Source organism: Zosterops lateralis, assembly GCF_965231275.1.
Source record: "Zosterops lateralis genome assembly, chromosome: 3".
Classification (NCBI taxonomy): Eukaryota; Metazoa; Chordata; class Aves; order Passeriformes; family Zosteropidae; genus Zosterops; species Zosterops lateralis.
The window spans coordinates 15,623,048-15,645,421 of record NC_139764.1 but is presented as its reverse complement, the minus strand read 5'-3'; the positions used below and the strand labels follow the sequence as shown (position 1 = coordinate 15,645,421).

The 22,374-nt window shown below is 42.2% G+C and overlaps 2 protein-coding genes across 4 annotated transcripts in view; one reads left to right on the top strand and one right to left on the bottom strand.

Annotated features, from left to right (window-relative positions):
• The window catches only part of UBR2 (ubiquitin protein ligase E3 component n-recognin 2), a gene marked incomplete at its 3' end in the record, with an annotated part of 55,954 nt that extends 53,299 nt beyond the window's left edge, over positions 1-2,655 (top strand). For all 3 annotated transcript variants that reach the window (XM_083856228.1, XM_083856229.1, XM_083856231.1), the window contains one exon: positions 245-2,655. In XM_083856228.1, the coding sequence (XP_083712354.1) occupies positions 245-386 (142 nt within the window). The remainder of the gene's footprint in view (positions 1-244) is intronic.
• Positions 2,656-13,289: 10,634 nt separating this feature from the next.
• Positions 13,290-22,318, bottom strand: PRPH2 (peripherin 2; the record flags this gene model as incomplete). The annotated part of the gene is made up of 3 exons (XM_083858527.1): positions 13,290-13,526; positions 18,745-18,991; positions 21,738-22,318. The coding sequence occupies 3 exons, from the start codon at positions 22,316-22,318 to the stop codon at positions 13,290-13,292; spliced, it is 1,065 nt and encodes a 354-aa protein (XP_083714653.1).
• Between the last annotated feature and the right edge of the window lie 56 nt (positions 22,319-22,374).

Here is a 22,374-nt window from a genome sequence, read left to right as displayed (position 1 = left end):
ATTTGAGTTTCCCAGAGGCTAGAGGGAACTGTTGAGCTGTAAGGAGGGGGCACCAGACAAGGTAGCACTGCAGGTTATTCATCCAAATACCTGGTGATTTGCTCTGATGACAGAATAATGTTAAAGGGTTATCTAAATATTGTAGTATTTTATGGGGTTATCTAATACTTAGTGTGTCACACCTGAGTGTTTGTGCTCAGTTGCAGTGTTTTATCATTCCTGATAAGTGTTATCTCCTTTTCAGACGTGGGAATCCCTTACATCTGTGCAAAGAGCGATTTAAAAAGATTCAAAAACTCTGGCAGCAGCACAGTATTACAGAGGAAATTGGACATGCACAAGAAGCAAATCAAACTCTAGTTGGCATTGATTGGCAGCATTTATAATGATTATCTGCTGAAGACTGGAACTTTATTAAAGATTTTTGTAATTCAGTAAGCTTTTCAAAGGAGGGATGAGGAAAAAAGTCTAAGGAAAACCCCCCCCAACAAATTGAGTCCTGTTATTTAATCTTTGTTTTACAATGTATTTCATAAAGATACCAGTTAACATTAATCAAGTAAACTTCTTTCTATGTAAGCAAGTTTTATTAGTCCTATAATTTGCACTGTGCTTCCTTCACAGAAATGTCTTGGGTTATAAACCTGGGCAAATGAACTTAAGTTTCTGATAAAAAAAACGAACGACTCTTTTTGGAAGTCTGACTATGATTTTTCATATGAACTGAAGAGAAAAAGACTGCTGAAACAGAAACTAGATAGAGCACAATTCTGATTGTGTTTTGCCCCTTGCTAGTAATCTGAGCCGGTTTATTTATTACTCTGCATTTTAATACTTAGGCTGTGTGTACATGCAATGGAATGAAGTAAAAGGAAGCGAATAATGTAGCAAATGGATGTTTCTGTCTGCATCAGTGGATAATTCACTCTTTCACTTGGTGTATCTAGAAAGGATTTTGTCATTTGTACTCTTGCAGCTTTCTTGCTTCCAGTTTTTTTTTTTTTTTTTTAACTAAAAAAACCTAACACTAGCTTTACAAGTAAAATAATTTAATTTAAAGCTTTTTCCAGAGCATTGCACTCCTTAGAATTATGTAGTTTTTAATTTGAATTTAGCTGGGAAACCCTTTCACTTTCGATTACGTGATGGATTATTGGTATTCAAGGATTGACATTGTGCTTTAGAAGTTATTTTAAGATAACAATAATATGTAAAAGTCACGAAAGCTAATTTTATGTTAATTTTCAGAAGCACAGAAGATACTTTCTTCATTTTTGTTAACAGTCAACTTTGAAGGTGCAAATCCCATCTTCTTTTTGTTGCAGACAAACGGAGTGGTTTCCTCTGGCTTTGAGGGGCCACAATCACACTGCCCACAGTTTTTTATTTTTCTTTTTTTTTTTTTTTTTTTTCCTGTTTCCCATCAAGTATATTTACTTTTTGGCTTGATTTAAAGCTCTGTAAAGATGTTTGCATATAGTATATTTTATAAATATATTCTATAACTGCGCAGATTTGCACTTGAAATGAGGGTGCCTGAAGGCAGTGAGTTTTCTAGTTGTATGTAATTAGACCTCCAAGGTGTCTCTAAAAATCACATTATGCTTACTGATTTAAAATAAAATCCATTACCTTTCCCTCTTCTATCTTCTGACAAATTAGTAAAATCTTAATTTACATGGTTCTGTTTCCTTAATAGTCTGTAGTTCTTTTAGTTTAGTCTTAATTTCTGACTATGTTTCAGCCCAGATAAACAGTTCCCTTCACTGTCTGCCAGGTTTTCAGTTACACTTGGTCTGACTGAATTGTTCCTATTTTTACAGATTTAATGCTTCAGATAAATTTTGTATATTCATGGTGTACAGGACAATTTTTCAAACATTCGGTAACAGTATTGAGTGAAGATGTGAAGTATCAAATAAAGAAACTTGGCCAATGTGGATTTCCTTTTCTTAACATCACTACAGACTACTTTTGTCTCTATTTCCTGTCATAGATTGGATCACTTGTATATTGCTTTCACTTTTTACAAAGAGACATGGAGAATTTGCAGGGGAAAATGACATTTAATGCTTTATCTCTGCCCATCCCTACTTAAGGTGGTTGACATACCAACGATTTTCTGTGCATGGTACTTAGAAATCCCACTTTTTTGGTGATGTGACTCTTCCTTTGCTTTTTAAGCTATGTGCCACAGTTTCAAATAATGTGTAACTGCATTAAAAACTCTTTTCCTGTAATCATAATATTAAAAAGATAATTGATGATTCTGACAGATTTCTCTGTGCAAACCAAAATACTGACAGCAAGAAGGATTTTTTGTTTTGCCTCTGGGATCAGAGTCAGAGACTGCAACCACAAATAGTTGCAGTTACAAAGTACACTTTTTTTTTTTTTTTTTCAATTTGGTTATTCTTTAGTCAAAGACTTCTATTTTCTGATTTGTTTTGCATGTGTTTATATTAATGTAAAATATTTATATATAACATTGTTTCAGTATCAGGGAAATAATATCTGTAATAAATTGGCTATAACTTTAATATTTATGGGTTATGTGTACAATCTAGAATGTCTTATGTGTTTGGAGGGAGAAAAAAAACCCCACAAATATTCCCAAATACTAAACCATCACAACAAAATACAAAACAAAACTGAAAGCATCAAGTATGATCTTTTCATGTCAACTATTCAATAAGTACTTTTTAAATGTTGTTTTTAGAATTTTGCTGTGCTTGTTCCTTCAAGTGTGCCCCTTGTTAATCACAAGCTGACAGAAATACCTGGATGTGCAACATCTGCAATTCTCTGGCCATAAATGTAAGATGATTATATTATTAGTGTCACTTGCTTCAGTCAGCTAAACCTTTCTTGACCTCTACCAAAAAGTCTAATCATCTTTTTAAAGGATTGTAAGTTACATTTTATAAAGGGATAAGGGTTGAGGTTCACATCAGTAACATTATTTACTCTGTTCATACTAGAAGATAACACTTTTTCTCCCCCCAGTCTGCCACAGGAGGCTCATTTTTACTCTGCTGAAAGTCTGTAACCAAGATAACAAACTCCTGATGTCTTCTGACTTGTGCCAAAAGCCAGTGCTGCCACAGTTCTCTAACCACTTCATGTTACAGGGATGTTACAGGGAATTTGGCTGAGATTAAGTGCTCGTGGATTCTCAAGACTATTTCCATTTTCAGCTCTCCTCTGGTTCTCTACAGCTTCTCCCATGTCCCTAAACTTAGTCTTCAATGCTGAACACTAAGCAAGTAAATTTCATCCCTTCCCACTTTATTAGCATGGGGAACAACGTGGACTTGAAGGGTTCAGCTGCACTATACGGTTCACTCTTTTTCCTAGGATAGTGGACATGGAGTGAGCAGCTGCACAGACTCTTTTCTGTCCTTTCTCATTGGATGTGAACCCTTGCCTGCTCTCGTGCTCGAGCCCTGGCATCTCATTTTAAGTGCGTTTTATTTTATGTTAAATGACAGTGTTTTGCTTAGAAGCTCTGTCATTATGAATATTTCCTCTGTGGCCTCAATGTGTAGAGGAGAAGCTGGATGCTCAACCCACCTTCAGCATTAAATCCCAGCTACTTTCCTTTTGGAAGATTAAAATTTACAAGGGAGTTCCATCTCAAATCTCTTCACAGTAGCATTGTGTCACGATCAACTGAGTTTTCAATCAGCCTTCCTTCTGCCCTGGACTCTCCTCTGCTCCTTTCTAGGAATTGCCTCCAGCAGGAAGTGGTGACCCTCTATTTCCATTCTGCTGTTGAGATTATTAATTACAGAAGTCAAATATCACAGTATTAAACACTTTGGGCTTGAGTATCAGCCCCTGGGGAATTCAGCTTGTAACTGGTTTGCTTCCAACTGTTCATTGCCACCCTCTGAGCCTGCAAATCCAGCCAAGATTCTGTCCACCTTGCAGTCTGTCTAGTTTACATCTCCTCAAATTGGTAATAAGGATGTCAGAAATCATATTGTAACTTCTTCTAAAGTAAGACATCTGCTGTTCAGAGAAAGTGTTTTACAGCAGCAAAATGTATAAAAACAGACATCTCTGGTAATAGCAAGAGATACTGGGCTCATCTTTGTGGGGTTCTGTGGGTCTTGGGATCTGAGTATTTTTGTATTGGAATCAGCTTAGCTTTTGTTAAGCCAGTCCTGCATCACAGTGGGAATGGAATGGTGCTTTTCGTATCTTAACTGGCATTAAATGAACTTTTGTAGGGAGGCATCTTCTTCTCTACTATTAGCTGTCCAGTTCCTCAGCTCTGTGATTGTCCCAGAGTTCTTGATGCTGTGTGGAGAAGCATCAGACTTCATTGGAGCAATGCTGAGTTCAGTTATCCAGGCTTGCCTTCTGCAAGACTGCTTCCAGGTACTGAAGGAATGGTGCAAGCCAGGGAGCCTGCCAGCCACCCCTGTGCATGCACAGCCAACACACTGCGGTTTGGCTCTGCTTCCTCTGGGTAGCTGGTTCAAGCTGTATGGGATGGATGGCTTCTACATCTCCTCAGGGACAGGCACACACAGATGTTGCTTAGCAGCAGCGGGAAGTCTTAGAAGCAACAGGCAAGTGCTCTTTAGGGAAATGTCTCTCTTACCATGAATCCTTTTTGGTATGTTGGTTTGTTTTTTTTTTCCTCTTGAGATTTGAATGTTGAGGAATTAGAGTAGAGTTGGCATTTCTTTTTGGGCTGTGTTCATACAAATGTGGAAATAATCTCTTGGGAAGACCTTTGTAAATAAGTATTGCTGAAACAGAAGCTGTCTATCAGCTAGTGACTGATGGAAGCCATGGGGATAGCACACTTTCATCTCCAGTTGCTGATAACTTCAAGTTATGAGTGACCTTTACCCTGTGGGAGTGTCGTTTGGTTTGGAGAACTGGCAATGACTGATGGAAGGGTATCACTGAAAGCCTGGGATAAGTACGTAAAGTTGCCTGCTTGGCTGCTGGGACTGCAGGGAGAGCACACACCACAGGCAGCTCTGAAGCTTGGAGGCATGGCCAAGAGGAGCTGGAACCTCCTTGCCTCTCCTTGCTGCCAGCCAACAGTGCCCATGGAGTCTGGAGATTCTGCTGTTTGAACTGTTTGGGTCAGGGACAGGGAAGAACTTGGGGATCCCAGCCTTGGCTGAAGCTCTCCATCAGTGCTTTCCCTCAGACCAGGTTCCAGAAATTCATCCACTGGAAAACTCTCAGAGGCCTGACTAAAAATCCCACAGAGCTGTGCTTTTCAGACAGTTAAGCAGCTTTCTCCAGTAAGGGAAAGAAGGGATTTCATTATCCATTTTATTCCAAGGCTAAAGGTCAGGAGAAATAGTGATTCCTGGTTCTGTTCTGGGAGAATCAGCTCTCTAATGACTAATTTAATGGTGTGACTTTTAAGCAACACCATTGAGCTGGTTTTGTTGATAATACTATTTGTCACCTTATAGTAGTCAATGTGTATTAGTTAAATATATTAGAGGGTGATAGAGGAATACAAGATGCAGTAAAATAGTTCGGGTTTTTACAAAGCAGAGCCCTGTGATTACCACACATTGGGCTTGCTTTATACTCCTCTGCTCATGGCAGGAGTGTTTTGATGCTGCTCAGTGCCCCTGATTGCCAGCTGGCCCTGAGAAGTAGCTGAGTATTTATGATGTATTTATTTATGAAAGCTCAGTACTAAAACATCCTCTTACTTCAGCTTGACACTCTGCAGAAGGGCATAGTGATTTCATCTTATTGAAGTTCACTGTGGCCACCCACACACATCCACACACACCAAGGTGTGTTGTGTCCACGCAGTCTGGCCAGGACTAGGTGCTACAAAGGACTGGAGCTTTTGGAAATGTCTTTTATATTCTTTGGGATTCTGTAGGACCTGTGGGGCTGTGTTTTGCCTCAGTGTCCTCCTCCACCCATCCTAAATCTAAAGTAAGACTGTTGTCTTTTCCAGTTTCGGGTGCTTTGGCTGGTACATAACAATGTGAAGAGGAAAGGCACACACCACACATGCTCCCTCTCATTGCCAAAGCACAGGTCTGCTGCTTGAGAAGGCGACTGTACCACGGCCATTTGGAGCTCAGACTTCCTGGGCTGGGTGGAAACAACACATTTCTCAGCATCTTCCCACTTTACTGCTGTCAGTCACATCCCTTGTTATCCATACATGCTGCTCTTTAAAGGCTTGCTCAGTTATTTCTTCTGCTGTTTCATACATGTACGTTTCTATTCATACTTCATTTGTGGCAGTTTTAACATTTCTTCTACAAATCTTTGTTCCACAGATAAAAACTGCTTTGCATATTTTTATCTTGAGTCTTTTGCATATTCATCCTATTTTTTTTTCCTGCTCTTCTGCCACCTTTCCCCCTCTCCTGGCATGCAAACATTAGATGCCCAAATCTTGCATCTTTGATGGAGAGATTTGTCAAACACTCCTCTCTTGGAGGAAAAAAGAAGAGGGAGAGTATGAGGAGTTTCGCAGTGCGCCAGGTGTAGGAGCTACGAAATGGCAAGTACTGATCTTCGTCTCCATGACAGCAATGATTAAATGTTACTTTTTCATCAGTTTGTGAATATATATTTTCACAGTCTCTTTTCAGACAGCGTGAGCTCGGAGGTGGTAAGTTTTCCAGCTTGTCCTTTGCGTGGGATCCTGGAAGGAAAGCCAGACTGGGTAGAGAGCCCCGGGCAGGGTGGGACAGCTGAGCTCAGGTTAGGGATGGTGTCTGTGCAGACCACTGCAGAATATTTTAGTGACTGATGAAACCAAAGTGTTGATTTGAAATCAACCATGTATTTGAGGAACAACGTGTGAAACGTATTTCTGTACTTGCAGTACTCTTAAGTGTGGAGGATGGTAAAGTGTGTTAATGAATAGGAGAGAAGATTATGTAAAAATAACGAGGGCTAGGGGATCAGCAGTGTGTTCGCTGATGTAATTCACTGGTGTCCTCTAACTAGAGATGCCTGCATTAGAAAGGTGCTGTTGGCTCTTGTAAAGACTGCTCCAAGAAGCCTGTGTTTTCTTGCAGTGATTGTATCAGAGTCTTGGAATGAATGTGCAATTTAGCAGAAAATGCACTAGAAGAAGAAAAAAAATCTGCAGTAATTGCTAAGCATCTACTTAATGCTGTTGAACTAGTCAGGCGTCTCATCTGTGTATAATTCCTTCCAGGTCAGGTTTTGGTAATTCAAAGTGCTCTAATAGCTGAAAGCTTGGAGCATGGCATGAACTCTGAAACAATGAACTTTGTAGGTTTTGGGTTTTTTTCTGCGTATTACTTTGTAAGGCAGGCTTTAAGCTCTACTCTGTCAGCTTGAACAGGATGGAGCTGAAAAGGAATTTTGAATTTTTTTTTTCTAATGGAGTAGTAAATGCTCTACACTAGCAACATGTGTCACTTGGAGCATGCAGAAGCACAGAGTGTTCAACTCAGAGGCTGGGGATAACTGCTTCTAATGCCAACATGTGTGAGACAAACATTTCTGTATGGGCAGCATTTCAAATCGTTGGAAGAGCAGATGTTGAAGAGCAGTTATCCAGGTGTTGAAAGGTGTCACATCCATTTAGGACAGCAAACCCAAGACCCAGTGTGGTTGCTTCATTACCCTGGAACACAGTGAGTGCTCAGGGTGGGATGCCCTGCTCCAGTGGCTGCTGAGGTGCACGTGTTTTCCAGGGTTGCTGCAGCCGTGGTTGTGGTGAGACGAGGATGAGATTGAATCCTGCTCTCAGAGAGTCAGGATCCACTTGTAAGCCTTCACCAGTGACAGAGACCTGGCTGTGAAGTATCTGAGGAGGGTACGTGGTAGTGGGAATGTCTACCTGTGTCAGCAGTGCTCCTGGTCAAGTGCCACCTTACAAAGAGCGAGGGGACAGAAAGTTGTTTTCTCCCACAGGAGTCAGGGATATGGTGTGGTAGAAATTATTTGAAATCTAGACATACCACTGCAAGTTTCTTCCTGAATAAAATGCTTTCTGAAATGCATTTGATCCATTTTTGGTATCACCTAATATCAAAAACAATCTAAAATACTCTAAAATAATAATAAAAAAACAACTTAGAGAAGTAGAGAATAAATTTGAATTTTAAGTCCTAATTACATTTAACATTCTGGGGTCAAAACAAGAAATGCTGTCAGAATTTCCTTAAAATATGCCAACAGCAACATTACATAATCAATTTTACTTAGGCTCCTGATTAATTTATGTAATTAATGAAAGATTCATTCATACAAAGTTGTGAATTCACCTTGTCCTTGTCAGTATGTCCCCCTCTGTGTTTTTGTAATTTTTAACCTTAGCTTGTTATTTCTGCTGGAGAAAACACATGTGTAAATGGGAAAACTCACACCCATCTGGAAAAGTGTTTGTGTAAGACAGAGCTGTGCCACCCTCTGGACAGGTTATTTGGGCAGCTGGGAAGGCAGGAGGTGATTTGTAAGAGGAAAACTCTGTGTTTGGGGACTGTGTGTACCCTGGAAGTGGTGAACACAGCCAGAGTCTCCTTCCAGCTTGGGTATCCTGACACTGCTGCCTGGCTGGAGCAAGGGCTCTGTGTGTCTCCAGCTGGGAAGGACACCATTTCTTTGGTGCTGCTGTTAAATTCTGTATCATCACAGACTTCAAAGTGACTTCTGTGGGTTTTTTTTTTCAAGAACTAAACATTTTCATTCTATTACCAAGGGAGTCAGTGTGGGGAATTGTGTGCCTGACATTTAGTAATCTGTTCTCCTTTTATCACCCTCCAGCTGCAGCTGTGCCTTTCCAAGTTCCTTATGCCCATGTCTCCTCACTTGTGCTTTGCAATGCTTGACCCTGTTTTGCCCAGTGCAGGGGGTGTGCACAAGTCTGGGGGCAAGTTGCAGACCTCCCCTTTGGTCCTTGTTTCACTGTTTGACTGGTTCCCGATTCTGCACCACCCTTTGCTCTGGAGAGCTTTGAGAATAAACTGTGGAAATGTACTTCCTCGTGGTTTATGGACTATCCTCTTAGAAACAATCAGGCAAGAGTAGTTGTTTGTGTGTGCTTTGTGGGGGGCTAATGGGATGGGAGGTGAGAATCCTGCTCAGCCCTCCCTCTGTGGAGTTCTCCCAAATGTTAGGAACTGCAAAAAGGGATGTTCCCCAGGGCAGGGTGCTGCAGAGACTGATGAGGTCTACGAAGCTGAGCTCCAGGCCAGGGTTTCCTCCAGCTTTCCCACCTCACTCTGCTTTGGATCCAGGTTCAGAAATACCTATGAAATGACATGGGGACAGCAAATGCAGGTGCTTTGAGAGAGGCATTTTACTACTTCAGTGTTTCAGTCAGTCACTGAACACTGTAGGTCTGATATAAATCAGAAAATGTTCCATGTAGGCATGACTTCAGATTTGAGATAGCTGTATTGCTGTTGCCAGAAATAAATTTGCCTAAGCCTGTGTCTTCCCCACAGGGGGCTGTTATCACATGGTTCCATTCTATTTTTCTGGCCTTATCTCTTAATTAACTAATCTCTAATAATGCTCTTTCTTTCTTTTTTTTTTTTTTTTAATAAGCATTTGTGATCCGTCCCCATTTTCCATTAATTACGCTAAGAACAGCATTGGATTCTTTCACCAAACAAGCAAGTTGGGTGTAAATCAGTAACTGTCTTGCTGGGATCCCTTTTTCTTTATACCAGCCTTGAAAATCTTCCCAGCCCATCGTGCAGGAGGTCTGTGGTGCCTGTGAGCCAGATATAGCATTCCCATGCTCTTTGCTAAGCTGCACACTTGTATTTGTGTGGTATTACCAAATGCCCAAGCTCATGTAATGCATGGAGGCTAATCTTATCAATTGTATTAAGGCTACTTAGGAACTAATAGCTTTAAGGAAGCTGTTTATATTTCTTCCTTTAAAGCACTTTAGTCAATGTTCTGTGTCCCTTCAAATAAATGTCATTGGTAAAATAATGCAATTTTTTCATTCTCTTAAAAGTGATATTTCTTAAGAGTTGACACTTCAAGGCCTTGGGCTGACTCTGAGATCTGGGTACTTGGATTTAAGCCATTAATCCATATGGAGGTACCTAAAAAGAAGTGGCCTGGTTTGCATGAATTAAGTTCACATCCTTCTGAAGTTTATTAGTTTGAAAATCAGGGCATGGCTCTGGAAGTTGTCGGATTGCTGCAGGGAGATTTGACTTTGTGAGCTTTAGACTTAAATTTAAAATAAGAACAATGTGTTCTTTTAAATGTCCATTGCAAGTTAGATTTAAACAGGGGGAGAAAAAGAGGTTATAAACCCAGCTGATTGTCAAAGACCCTGAGGATGCCAGTGGTTTCACTGGTTCAGCATGACCAGAACATCACGTTCATGGCTGTGAAAATGTTTTAATTCCTATTGTACTACAAGAGGCTGCTATTAAAATAGCACAGCAAATTCTAGTAAGAGGCAGGTGATTTAGGGATCTGCTTGCACATCCTGAGCTTAGCTGGGCACATGAAAAGAGGAAGTTTGGTTTCTCTCAGAGCATTTTATAGAGATGGGGAAAACCTTCCCACATATAAGAATACATAAAACAGATTCCCAGAAATGAAAAAGTCAGCAGTAATGCAAATTAAAGAAATCTGTATTAAATTGTATATATTTAAACATTTTCTTTAAAGAGATCTTTACTTGCAATAACATTTTAATACCTAAATTTACATTTGCAGTCAACAGAAATATCTTTATCTAGAACAGCATCTGCAGTATCACAAGTATGTGTAAGATTGGACGAGTGATATGTTACACGTAATATTGTACAAAGCAGTCATATTACAATCTTGTGGTAATCATAAGATGTCACAAAGACCTTCATCAACCAGGAGGTTTTATTTTAGACAGCATTAGCCCATATACTCTTTGTTCCCTGGTTCCAGTACTGTTCTTCATAGACCTTTCTCAGATGGTCTCTTTACCTGCCTGATGCCATTGCTCTGGGAACTGGCTTTTCCAGTGTGGTATTGAAAGAATGGTTTGAAGATTTATTATATTGCTTTAGCAATAATCTGATAAAAAAATGGACACCACAAATAATGGGAGAGTCCTGTCTAAATTAGGGGCCTAAGCCAGATTTCTAGGTTAGCAATAAGTCTAAATCTCTTTGAAAAGTCAATCTAGTCAAATAACTGGTATAGATCACAACTCGCTGAAGCCTCCCAAGGAAAGACGGTAATGAATCCTTGTAACGCAGCTCCTATCCACATGTGACTCCTCTGAAAAGCTCTTCTCTGGTACATGTGGCCACATCATGGACCATCCACAATCCTGTTCTTTAATGGACCAGCTGAGGGGGCAGCTGGCCCCAGTGACATCCTACTGAGCAGGGAGGAGCTGCTCTGGCTTGTACAGTTCTGTCCCTCAGCAGAGCAAGAGACGATAGGCTGTGGTGAGTAGCAAGTTGGCCTCTTGTCAGTGCCCTTGTCCTAGTCTTATGCACAGAAGAGGAGAGTGACTTATAAATTCATCATTGTAACTAAATTCATTATCAGAACTGCAGTTGAAAGCTTTGACCAGCTTTGAGAAAATGAAAGGACACCACAGATACCTGTCAAAATCAAACCTTGTGTGCAGGTGGCTTGAAACAGCCTGGGCACTGAGATGGAAACTATGGTGTGATGTAGGGACACATCCCTACTTGTCCTGCCTTGAACTGATCTGTCCATCCCAGAAGGAATTTGTACAGAAGCTGGTGGAGCTGAGTGCTGCTGGGGCAAGTGCACAAGTGATTAGGAACGAAAACCAGTGGGCTGTGCAATGGTGACAGCTGCAAACACTACTCCCTTTGAGGGCTGGACACCAGCTGGGGAGAAAGGACCCACTGAGAAACCTCTCCCAGGTACACCCCCAAGGAGTAGAGGGTTTGCACAGCCAGGGTGAAAATAAGTGTGGTGCCTGGCTTGCAGGGAGGGACTGAGGTGTCTGCAATCACTGGTGCAGGGGGCTGGGGATTGTTCTCTCAGGTTTCTTTCCTTTTAGCTGAAATTATCTGGCAGCTGAAAATAAACTCAAGATGATGCTCTGTTCCCTTATTAGAGGCTGCACACCACAGCGAAGTTTTTCCATATTTTATTCCAACTTGAGAACAAGATCCTCCAGCTATGACATTATGTTTGGAGAGGTGCAGCATATACAAAATGTGCCTTCCCTTTGATTTAAAAGATAAAATGAGAAGTACCCCTTTGCTGATAAAAAAAAATTTGCACATTGAGGATTGATTTAAATTTAGTTTTCCCTGGCTTGAAAGGCTGGGGCTTGACGTACTCGTGGATTAATGGTATCCACTTTCTAGGCCTCTGGAAAACATTTAAAGTGTGAGTTCTAAGTGGCCTGTCTGGATTTGGGTTTGTCTTTTTCTTGCCTTAAAAATAGTTGGGCTTGAATATTCTGGAGCAAGTTATGAGATGACATACTCTGTAAAATGTCCAGAGTAACCATAACTGGCACATGCTCATAGCCTGGATTCCACCCACTAAAAGATGAATCTTCTAAGCTTCTGTGAAGAATTTAAATACAAGGTGAAACATAAGTCTACAACACAAGCATTCAAGATACACAGCCTGCAAAAAAAACCTGAGAAACAAACCTCTTGAGTCTTACCTGAATGTTGTTTTTATGATGCTTGGCTGCTTCATTAAATTACAATTTTTGCTTAGTACATGAATTCTCAGCATAAGTTTGCATTTTGTTCTATGTACATCTTAAGAATACAGCAGAAAATACCATTGCTTAGCACATTAACAAAAATCACATATGAGAGGTTTGTCAAAATACCTGTATACTAAGTTATATACAATTCTGGAAATCCTTCTTTCTTTGAATTCTATTATGTTACTCTCCAGAAACCCAATCTGTTTGTCCTTAAAAGCCGAAGTACAGAAAGTATGCTGATGAAACAACTTGAGCAAAAAAAAAATTTAACTTTTCAAATTCCACTTTTAACTTCAAAATAAGATGGAATAGATTGCCATGTGATGACAGCAATCTAATTTTTTTTTCTTTTTTTTCTTAAACTAACTGTCTCTGATAAGGGAACATGTGAAAATTGCAAGTCCTAATTGGGGTTATATTCCCAAAAGGATATGGATATGGTGTACTCACATTGTGGATAAGTGTTTTATCCCAAGGTGCTCTATGTTGTATCCTCCCACGTACAAAAGCGAGCATGCGTAGAAATGTGTATTCTGATGGTTGGTACATAGCTTTTAAAATGTAGATATATTCACAATTCTCAGTTTGTGTTATTTTCTCTGAGAAAAAGTCCACCTCAGTGAGCAGCTCAACTGACTGTTGTGATGGCTGGCGTCTTCCCACCTTCCTCTCCTTCGGCGCCTTCGGCTCCTGCTTCCACCTGGTTGAACTTACCCAGCTTTTTCAAATTCTCCAGTGCGGATTTGAAAGTGTCCTTCAGGCTGTTCTCCAGGACCCACCCTTCGCTCTCGCACTCGGGATCTTCAGGATTGGCGATGCTTTCCAGGGAGGTGTGCAGGAGGCGCAGCCCAACCATCACCGACATCTGTGCCAGGCAACGGGAGAGGCAGAGCGCGTCAGCCGGGCCTGGGCACTCCCCTCCCACCCTCACTGCCCCTGCCAGGGCAGCCCAAGGGGCCTCTCCACTCTCCTCTCCTGTCAGTGCCTTCCTGAGAGGTTTTAATGCATCCCCGGCTGCTGTGCACTGCATGTCCATGAGGCACTTTGGATGTGCAGCACTGTCCTTGCCCTTGACCACTCATTTAGTTTTAACTAAACATTTTGACTTTGCGTCGACCTTCATATGTTTGGTGAGTATATTAAGCTGATCAAGGAGATATTAATGAATCAGCGTCTCTGCAGAACGGACCAGCATTAGGATTTGAGCTGTTAGTTTGTCTGCTTCAGATTCTGATTTTGTTTTAATATAGGTATGTGCAAATAAGGGAACCAAGGCAGCAGGTGATCTCTCCCTGGTTCCATCTAAAACAAATTTGTATTTCTGATTAAATATTACCTAGTCCCAGCACCCCTGACTGAGACTTTTTCTACTTGTACTGTGTAACACAGCTGACACTGGTAACACCCTGCGCTGCCTCCAGAGAAAAAGTGTGGTTTTAGCTACTCTCCTGCCTTCTAACACCCTTCAGAAAAATCTGACCTCACCCTTGTGGTGCTTATGAAGGAAGGGATTGATGTGTGAAGTAGAGAAGAAAAGAAGAGCAGCTCCCAGAAGAGCCAGCCTGGTGATGTGTAGGGCTGGTTGAGATGGGACAGCAGTAAGATTGGTTTGGTCCTTCATGTGCTGGGTAAAGCTCAGATGGAGAACACCTACAGGACTTCACAGGATTTGTTCTCTAAGGGAAGTACGATGCCTCCATCACCCTATCCAATTTCCCAAGGAATCTTTGGTCTCTTCAACCCCGATGGCTAAAGAGGCTGGCAGGTTTGAGACTGGGATTCAGCCACATGGCAAGGCCAATGGCAGAATTCACATCTGGCTTTTGGACTCAAGGGACTGTCCAAGCATGTGCTTCCATGGATCATCCATCAGCCTGTCTACTGTGGTCATCCTACTTGTGTATGATCAGTGCCTCCAAACTCCTGGAAGACTAAAGCTACACTTGGCTACTCTCAAAATTTTCAGATGTTCCTATTTCTCTGCCTTCACTCAAGATCAGAAAGGGAAAAACATTGGTCAAGCAAACAAGTTTCATCAAATACTTCCATATCCAAAGCAAATGTTCATATTGCTTAACACAGGAATGTATGACTAGCCACACTTTGGTCACTAAGGAAGTTTCTAGTGGCTCTGAGTCTGGAAATAGTCTCATCTAGCCAATAATATGATGATTTAAATCAGTTAAAGCACTATTCTATAAAAGTCACAAGAAGTGACAAATCCCATCACATTAGTCTTGGGATTTATAGCCTATGACATCTTCCTTCCACTCTGAGTCCCAGTTTTGCTGCTCTCACTCATGGGGCTGACATCTTTGAAATCAGTGGCTGTTGTAATTGCAGATTAACAGGGCTGGGTGCAGGCAATGGCCTCCACATTGCTCTCTACTTGTGCTACCTCACTGCATATCAGCAGGAGCTTTCTTTTGTGATTGACTTGCCAAGTGCCACTATTTGACAGCCAAAGTAGTTGGACTGGCTTCCTGGATGGCTCTAAGTCACTAAATATTGTCATGCCTTTAAAAAGGAAATGCTTGTGCAGCCCTGAACATCTGACCTGCCCTTGGATGAGATTTTGTGATCTTTGTGATTTTCTCTCAGTTTAAGACTTTGTTTTCTTAAAAACCTTTCTAAGCAAGATTTTGAGTCCCTGAAGCTGAGATTCCTTAAAACCAATCCAAAATGTCAGAGCTCTTGCCACCTCCACTGACCTGAGCCTGCCTTCTCTGGCAGATGAGAAGAGAGCCCAGGAAGTTTGAGACAAGTGCCTGGTAAGTTAGTCTATCTCCTGTGTGATCACAGAGAGTCTGAGACCAGCAGTTTAGCTGAAGTCCTTGCACCAGGGAAGGCATAACCCCATGCACCAATATGTGCTGGGGGTGACTGGCTGACAGCAGCTTGGCAGCAAAGGGCCTTGGGGCTCTGGATGACACCAAGCTGTTCCTGAGCCAACAATGTGCCCTTGTGGCAAAGTGGGAAAATGGTATCCTTGGCTGCATTAGATGAATAATTGCCAGCGGGTTGAGGAATGTGATCCTTCTTCCTCTCTGCTCAGCCCTGGTGAGGCCACAGCTAAACCTCCAACCTTAACCAGTCTGTGAGTTGTAGATTTGAGCTTAACCTCAGTCCAGCACAGAAGGCTGGGGTGTCAGAGCCCCAGAGTGAGGCCAGTTTGTTGAGGGATGATTTCCCTGTCATGGAAACCCTTGTCATTTTACAGCAACTTTAAAGTGCCAGGAAGAACATGGCCACAGTGTTTCTGCAGGGCTAGGGCTGTGCAGGCTGGGCTGGGGGATGCCCTGCACCACAGCACGCTCACCCTTTCCAGCTGGGCCAACAGAGCAAACTCTGTCCATCTGGAGAGTCCCTGCTGCCTGTGGGCTGGTTTTGGAGATCACCAGGAATTCACTCCTACTGTTAATGCATCAGAGAGTTTACTCTCCAACACAGGACATGCAACATGCCTCCTGTGAATGTCTCAGTGCACCCCTGGAGCTCAGCCTGGGCCCGGTCTGTGGCACATGAGAGGTGAATCCCAGGGTCTTGGCTGTTGTGACAGCTGTGACCTGTTGAGATCCACATCTCTGCACAAGTGGAGGACCTGGAGCACCTCAGATACCAGCCTCAGCCCTCTATTCCTTTTGAAATGCTTTATTCAGAGCACCCTTGAACCTCTCTTTTCCTCTTTGCTGGCTAAGGCAGGTCAAGAAGACATCCAGGGTTGCTCTTCTTGACCTTCTGCAGCGAAGCCCATCTGTTTGCCAGGGTTTAGCTTGAGGCGGCTTAGCCAGAGCAGGGTGTGATCTTTTTTTGTCATCCTCATGACTGGTTGTCACACATGGGAAGCCTACAGCTTTTGTTAGGAAAAGCAGCTTCTAGAAATTAGCATTCTTTTCAAATAGAAGTTCTGATGTTTCAAAATATATTCATTCTTCCTTGTGCGTAATATAGAAAGGTGAAAGAGAAGTGGCTTTCCCTGGTCCCTGTTGGCACATTACCTTTTTCTACAGCTCAGAATAACAGCTGTGATTAGTATTTCCCTCTGTGTTCTCTCCCCCTTCCCACACCTCAATTCCAGCAACACAGCTGGAAGAGTTGTCCATAGTTCCCAGAAGGGCTTCACTGGAGAAGTACCTTGTTTGAGTCCATGGTGGCTGCAGGTGAAAAGCAACCCAGGATTTTGCTTTTGCACTTTTCCATGACTTCTCAGGAAGTCAGTCAAAGTGGAAATGAGAAGCACAAAGTCACCACAGCCACTGCCCCTGGGCTCACCCTGCTCAGACCCACACTTACCTTGGTTAGGAGTTAGGACCTCTGCTGCCCTCCTGCTCAGCATAAAATTGTTTCCTATCCTGACTGGAATTTAAAGGAAGTGGTTATATTTCAAGGGAGACTAAATTAATGACTGTTTCCTGCTTTGCTTCCTCTCTTCAAAGTTTGCCTTAAAAGCAAAAGGAATTTCAGACCCAAATCTGGGCCCTTTATGGCAGAATACCAGGCAAGTAATAAATATTCAGGAGGGCAAGTTATTGTAACCCAGGATCATGTTGTTTCTTTCAAGTTTTGCCCTAAAAGTCCTCTGATTGCCTGAAAAGAAGTCTCACCTTTTATTTTGAAGAAGACAAAGAAAAGAAGAGAACATCTCATTTCTCATTATGCCACAGGTTGAAAAAAATACCCAGGTGTACTTTGAAGAGTTAGACATAAAATACTGCATTTTTATCGCTGCTATTAATGTTAACATATCACTGTCATTAATCTCTTGCGAGTTAGTGGAGGTATGTTACAGGTTCCTAGTCATGATTTTTTGCAGCTGGCATTGGTATTTTTGTGCATTTTTCCCCTGAGCTTTTGAACTTCTTTGACTTTCAAATACAGTTGAAATTCCTCTCTCTTCAAGAGCTGCACTTGAATCTGGGCTAAAATAAAGACCTTCTCTTTCTTTTCTTACCAGAATAGCAGTGTAAAGAGGTAGTACATTTCTCTGCAGTTCGGAGCAGTTATTTTTAAAACAACGCATCATGGAGTAACTTTATGATTTTTTTTTCAACTCACAGATTTAGGTAGGTGTTTATTTTCTAAAAAGCACCTTAATTCCTAGAAAGCTGTAGGCCAGTGCTTGTATCAAAATGTAACTAATCTTTTTTTAATTTGCATGGATCTAAATTTTTATAAAAGGCAGCTGAATCATTTAAAATAGGCAATGCCATATGCAGCAGCCATTCCAAGGATAGGAAAGGCTCTTCTGATCAGGTCCTGCCTGATCTCCACATCCAGCACCTCACGTTCCAGCCCTCGTGCCACTGCCAGCCCACGCTCCTCAAGCATTAGTGTTGATTAAACAGCCTGGCTGGAAAACTGGCCATCTCCCAGGGGCAGGGGATTCATTGCATTGGATGAACTGTGTTTTATCAGCCAAGATGCACTTTGGGTTATGGTGCCCACAGACACCTGCCCTGGGCAGTGTTGGCACTTGTTTGCATTTGTGTCATGGTTTTGGGAAGCAGAATAAAATAAATTTAATCCACCTGCTCCACCTGAACCACTCTTTCTGACCAAATACCTTGGTGGAGCTGATGAAGGTCCACAGGCTGCCTTGAAATCGTTCGTTGTGTGTGGCTTAAAGCCTTATTTTGTTCAGTGTGAAAAGCCTTTAACTGCACTTCCTGTCTCACTAATTACTGTCACATCTTTCTGATGTGCTGCTTTTTTGTATTTCTCATTCCCCACACATGGTGAGACGTGTGAAATTCATGCATCTGGACAGCAGAGCCCTTGCACTCTCTGCCCTGCTCAGCACCTCACCTTGGACAGAAAATCGCTCCCTTTCCTCCCTCTTGCTGTGGGATACTCGAGGCTCTAGAGGGGTCTGTGATCCCACACCCACTCCACCTGTTTCCAGCCTGGAACCTTTCAGCCCTTACTCAGCTATTTTCTCAGCCAAATAATGGGGAAAAAAAAACAAACCTATTTAAATTATTTTAAATAGATTTGCTTTTCACTCAGAAGCCCTGGCTGAGAAATGCCCCACTCCTGCAGAGCTGGGGCTTCACTGAAGGGTGTCTGGGGGGAGAGGGGGTTACCTCAAAGAGCCAGACGAGGAGGATGACGGCACCCATGGAGCTCATCATGCCGCTGTAGTAGTTCAGCAGAGCCTCCCGGCAGCCGCGGCGCCACAGGTTGAGCTCCTCGGTCTGGTAGTCGTAGCTGTAGTGGGCAGAGTTGTTGGTGACCTGGTACTGGATGCAGGGCCTGGGCGAGCTGGGGTTGCAGCAGCTGAAGGGGACGCCGTCCACCAGGTACCTCCCGTCCACGTTGCTTTTGATCCGGCTACGGGCAAGGGCAGGAGAGCGTGAATACACAGACAGACACACACACATACAGACAGACACACAGATATCCAGGAGCAAATCTGCACGAGGAAGGAAAGCAAAGGCAAGGAGGACTTTCCACCATGCCTTTTCTCTGTGTTCCCCTTGTTCACACCAGCGGCGTTTGTCCAGGGTGTCCTTTCTCTCTGAAATCCTGCTCTATATCAAGGCGACACTGAGTAATCAACTCCTCCTGGTGGAAATGGGACACTCTCGGGTCACTTCTTCAAAGAAATTAATTTTTAGCAAAAGTAAATGGCAGAGAGAATTCAGGAGGGGCAGTCAGAAAAGAGTGATCACAGCATAGTTAGGGTGGAAAGGAGATGTTGAGCTGACCTGAGCTTGGAAAAGAACCCAGGATAGCCTTGGAACCCACTATATCCAGCTTGAGCATTGATCCAGCAAACCTAATAACTTCTTTTTGATGATAATAGCTCCAGGGAGGGGTTGTGCATTTATTCTTGGCTTGGGAAGGTAGCCATTGAAAACATGAAATCTGCTTCAGCAACAGGATGTTGCAAAATTTCCAAAGTCCTTGCAGGAGCTCCCCAGCTATTGTTGGTCTGACACTGTGGCTGTTCTCTGTAAACAGTCATTTAGCCGGTGTCTTAGGAGAGGTTTAGATGCAAGATAACTTGGAAGGCAAGTAGTTCCACTGACTCTGCAAAAAGACTGTAATAAAAGGTCTGCAGTTTTAAAACAGGCCATTTTGCTTAGAAAAATCACAGAATGGAGTCCCAGAGGTGTAGAGAGGCAAAAAACCCAACCAACCAAAAAAACCCACCAAATAAACAAAAAAACCCACCACAACTGAGTGTCACTTATAGCTTTCTATATGGATATTTTAAAATTGCGTCATAGAGAGGTGATTCCAACAGCCTGATGAAGGGAAGTTCCACTTTGCAGTCCTGACTTAAATATATCTAAACAGCAAACGCAGTTGAGGTTTTCTCTCTAAATGTAAGGTGTCCTCTGGATTGGGTCTAATTCCCACTCATGTGTAAATGCTCCACCAGTTTCAGAGAGATTGGATATTGGATCAGGCCTTTGCTCTACAAATAATATAAAAATCCCATTGTGGAGGACAGACCCACCTTCCTTGGAGCTAAGAACTTTACTCTTGGCTTCAAAGGGGCCAAACTATCCCACCAGGAATGGGAGCAGAGGTTGTGCACCACCACAAAGTACAAACCTTGAATTCACTAAAATTCACTACTTCATTTGTAGATTTTTAATGCCCTATTTCCTGCCTCAGTAGTACAAAGAAATTACCTTGAGTCTCAGTCCCAAACAAGGCATCAGTTATTAAGGACAGTATAACCTTGTTTCCCCTCTGTGCATTGCCCTTCCACTGCTGCTGGATTAAGTTACAGCTCTCAAATCTCCATATAATGCTGGCAAGTTTTTTTCAAGTAGTTATTTATACCCATGGGCATACTTTTGCAATGGAAACACCCCCTTTATTCAATAGTGAGTGTATTTGCTATAACACCCTGCAGTGCAACGGGTTAAATCTGTAACAGTTTTCACTAAATCCTCATTCTGAACTGCAAAAGCAACCAGACCACCCAACAAGTCAAAAGAACATGCAGAGAGACACACACAAGTGAAATACCATTTACACAGTCAGGCAGGGATCCCAAGAGATCCCAAGAGATACACAAAGCTTTTTTTCAAAATTACTTCAGACATTTTTAATACAGGCAGTACATTTAAAAGGCAGATTGGTTCCAGTTTACAGGACCCATTATGCAACCACAGAGCATAAACATTAATGAATGATGCTCCCAAAGAACCCACAATAACCATCTCTTTCCCTGGTGCTCAGTTTTTTAAAAGGTTGTGGGTATTTATGCCTAATGCTATTTTTTTAGTTTCAAAGGTTCATTTTGTTCTCGTGTTTATTTTCTGCTTGAGCTTACTGCACCTAACCTGATTTTGGGATTACTGCCTCTTTGGGACCTGACATCAAAGCCATTAAGGTGTTTCTGGTCAACAACCTGGTCTGGTTTGTAAAGAAACAATAAACTAGTGCTGCTTTCGTGTGAGGTTTTAAAAAATTAGGCACAGGACAGAACTTAAAATACATATGGCTACAAGGGCCACTATGTAAAGCTAGGAATATCAATTGATGCTCAGCATTATCACAGCACTGAAGCAATCCATTGAGTGAATATAAAAATAAAATTCTAAATCTTAAGGATTTAAGACACATGGGTTATTGGCAAAGTGTTACTGCCTCTATTTATTTCCATGCGGCTGATTAGCTGCCAATATCTAAGTGGAGTTTTAAAAGTAGTATCGACAGTATATCTCCAGGGAATTCTTTTTTTAGGAAATTAATAAATCACATTGTCATCCGCTTAAGGATTAGTAAAGTTCTGATACTTTCCTGTTGATTTTGGTAGTGTGGCTCAAGGTAATGGGTTTATAAAGCAGTAAAAGAACAGTAAAAACTATTAAGTCTGTTTACATCACACTGGGTAAGAGTGAGAATTGTAGTTTGGTGCTTTTTATTTTATGTTATGGATGGCATTGGAGGAATTTGTCAGGGGAGGAAGCAATCTAGCTGCTCATTTGAGATGCTTTATTACACAAGACCCCATTTTACACAAACCCCCTTCCAGTCAGTGCCTGTTGGCACTTGAGGACAACACGGATCAAACACGGAAACTACGTGATACAAACCCCACCAAGTCACTTACTCTTTCACTTCTTTGGAGCTGAAGTCCAGATATCTGTTGCTGATCCACTGGATTTCAAACCAATCTTTGTAGCCATTGTTGCCACAGCACTTGAACTCGATCTGGAGCATGTCAATGGTCTTCTTCATGAAGCACCTTCCGGGGGTGTCCGTGTCCCGGTAGAACTTCATGCCGTTCTTGAGCCCCTGGGCCAGGGTGCTGTCCAGGGAGCCCCGCATGAGAAAGCAAATCAGAGCAACGAAGAAAATGAGCATGTTAAAGACGCAGCACAGTGCCAGGTAAGGTTTCAGCAAAGGCTTCCACTTGGCAAATTTAGCGGGATCCAGAGAATCGTAACAGATTTTTCCAGCAAAACCGTTGAAGGCGCAGGATAATATACCCATCAATATCAAAGAATTGGGCACAAAGTGGCTTTCATTATTGTCCATCACTTCGCTTCGCTTCCGGAGCTCAATTTTGAGGAACAATCCCATGCTAAAAACAAGGATTCCAGCAAACACCGAAAACCAGTTCATGAGCCATAGTCCCTGCGCTAGTTTTACCCGTTTCTTCTGATTGAATTTGACTTTCAGCAGTGCCATCTTTGTAGTGGGAGATGTTGGAAGATTTCACAGCCTGGACCCCTCTTCTCAGCGTA